We start from the raw sequence: 2,810 nt of genomic DNA on the forward strand, positions 1-2,810 counted from the left end.
AGCGCGGGCTTCGCAGCCGGGGGGGGAAGCCCACCGGGAACTGGGCTTCGTGTCTGCCCCCAGAGCTCCTTGCGGGGCTGTGCCCCCCACACGCCGGCGTGTGTCGTTAGGCTGTTGAGAACTGCCCGGAACTGCCCGTCAGGTTCCCGTCGCGGCAAGAGCCTGTTGTGCCTCATCCTGTCCGAGCGCGGGTCTCACCGCAGGTAACAGCGCCCTGGTGCACCTGCAGCCTGGCCCACCTGCCGGGCCCGTGCGGGCAGTGCCCAGCTCTGCCTTACAGCAGGGAGACCACGCAGCTAGAAGATCTGTCATTTTCTTTCTTTTCGCCCTATTTATACAGTCACGGTGATGGGAAGGCTGAGACAGGCGTTGCACCTTCACTAGGAGCTGCCAGGGAGGCCTCAGCAGGTCTCACCCTGAGCACAGGGGCTCTTCTTGAGTTGCCCTGGGGCCCGCAGGGCTTCCTGAGAGACCCAGAGGGCAGAAACTGGAAAGGTCCGTTTAGCACACACTTTGTTCAACGTTTAGTTTTAACCGGTCTGTACCCAGACAACTGAATTCGTTTATGAAGTCTGAGCTGAGTCTTCCGTTTTGCAGTTTTAAGCTCAGGTGGTTTATTGGGAAGAGAACATAGTGACCGTCCTGCTTCTGTAGGTTTAATAAGCCTGATTAGGGTCTTTCAGGTGTTTTGACAGAGTAATCTTGCATACCTGATTGAATTGTTGCCTCAGACGAATAAACACGGCTTCTTAGTCCTTTTGAATGGAAAATAGCTTTGCAAGTTGAATTGTCCTGTGCCTTAGCTCCCGCAGTGGTGCTGTATCTGGGGTCTGTGTGTTGCTGTTATTTTAGAAATACTGAGCATCTTGTTCTATATGTTAAATACCACAAGAGGGCGCTCACCTAAAGCTAGAAGTGCACGATTGTGCGTCTGTTCCCTTTTCCCTTTTTTTTTTTCTTCTCACTCCAAAGTTTCGACATAGTGCTCAGGTATATATCAAACATGACAAAGTATGCTCTGTGGATTAAACGCATAGAGACAAAAAGTGTTAGCGTGAGTAAAATAAGCCAGTTTATTTGCATGATTTTAAATGTTAGAAATTTTAATCCAGGTGGCTAATTGAGAGTATCAATTAATCAGAATGAAAATAAATAGCTTCTTAATAGCGATGATGGTGATGTGTATTTTGTTTAATTATGAGCTGCCATAGTGTTTGAACTCCATGCCAATGAAGACTGAGGCAATTAAAAGACTTTATCAGATCAAAACCTGTGAGAAAGTTACAGAATTCTCATTGCAGTAGAAGATGAAAACTAATAGTTAACTACACTTAGACATAAAATAGCCAGTGTAGATGAATCTCTAAACCAGAAGAAATAACTAATGAGTTCTTTCTTGTTTAGCTTATTAAAAAAAAAGAACTTTTGAACTTTTTAGAAACCCATGGATGAAGTGTTTGACAGAACCTCATTTAAACAGTCTAAACTCACTCATAACTAATGTAACTAAAGGAAGATGCAGTCTTCCCTAATGGTCTGCTGGGCAAAGTGGCAGATTTGTCCCATTTTAGTCTGATCTCTTTGTTTGCTTCACACAGGAATTAACATCGGTGTAATTTTCTGCACAGTAAATTACGTCCCGTTGCTGTAGCCTTCATACACTTGTTTACTGCGCATAAAATGGTTATTCATCTGGAGTCACAGTTGACTGAATATGTTCACTTTTAATAGAAAAGAATGGAAACAGAAATGGAAACAGCTTTTACCAAATGTTACAGATATTACTAGTTACATAAGTAAATGACACTCAGCTTAGTTCCAAAGTCCACTGGCTGACAGGTAACCTGAAACAAAACAAACACAAGTCAAGCATTTCACTTTTCAGATTTTGTTTTGTCAGTAACCAAGCAAAATAATTTTCTTTCCATGATCCAGGTAATGAATCCTTCTATCATAATGAATCCTTATATCACAAATTATTATGAGAATAATGAATACTACACATATGTAAATACTGTTTTAACTGAGGACTGATTTGCTCCCAATACAATCCAGAATCCCAGTTCTATACAAGTACTTGATGTGTGTGTTTTTCTCCCATAATTCACCGAAATCCTTGAGTACTGCACAGCGTGACACCTCTCTTCTGTCGGGAGGTGTAGGAATAGGCATTAACATCACAGCCTGACGCAAAGTGCTGGGGCTATACTTGTATCTTCTTTCTTCCAATCAATAACACAAGCACTGTTGTGGGACCACGGAAATAACGACAGTATAGTCACACTGTTTTCACTTCTATAATTTTTAGGCTTCCTTTTGGAAATTACCGTGATGGTGTAGAGCAATGCCTTTTAAAGTATGGGGAAGGAGAGCAGCTGCCTGATGGAAAGGGGTGGCCGGGAGCCAAGCTTGTTTCGGATGCAGAAGTAAAGCAAGTCGTGGGGTTGTTTTTGGTAAATGACTAGCAGCGAAAGTGACGCACACGTGGGAGCCCGTAGCTGTCACTGCCCAGATCACGCCGCTCTTGGGCTGCCTTAGACGACCCGCAGACTAATACCAGCTGCCCGCAGCACCTGCAGCCGCCCCCAGACCCGCACCTGCAGCACCTGCAGGGACGTCGTGTTGCAGACCGTGATTCCCCCAGTACGATTGTGTCGTGAGGCACAAACTCCTTGCCCATCACGCACCAAGCCAGGACTAGCAGCTGGCCTGGAGAAGAGCGCGGTGCCAGCGCCCGCACCCAGGAGCGGTCGGGACGTTTGCGGGGCCGCGGCTCCTTTAAGGCAGGTAGCCCGGGGGCGGGGCCGGCG

At 46.0% G+C, this 2,810-nt stretch overlaps 1 protein-coding gene across 1 annotated transcript in view; it reads right to left on the bottom strand.

Moving 5' to 3' along the window:
* The window catches only part of SEPSECS (Sep (O-phosphoserine) tRNA:Sec (selenocysteine) tRNA synthase), a 23,406-nt gene extending 20,726 nt beyond the window's left edge, over positions 1 to 2,680 (bottom strand). Inside the window, exon 1 of the mRNA XM_010007305.1 lies at positions 2,483 to 2,680. Within this exon, the coding sequence (XP_010005607.1) occupies positions 2,483 to 2,680 (198 nt within the window). The remainder of the gene's footprint in view (positions 1 to 2,482) is intronic.
* Between the last annotated feature and the right edge of the window lie 130 nt (positions 2,681 to 2,810).

This window comes from Chaetura pelagica, unplaced genomic scaffold, assembly GCF_000747805.2.
Source record: "Chaetura pelagica isolate M959 unplaced genomic scaffold, ChaPel_1.0 scaffold261, whole genome shotgun sequence".
Lineage (NCBI taxonomy): Eukaryota > Metazoa > Chordata > Aves > Apodiformes > Apodidae > Chaetura > Chaetura pelagica.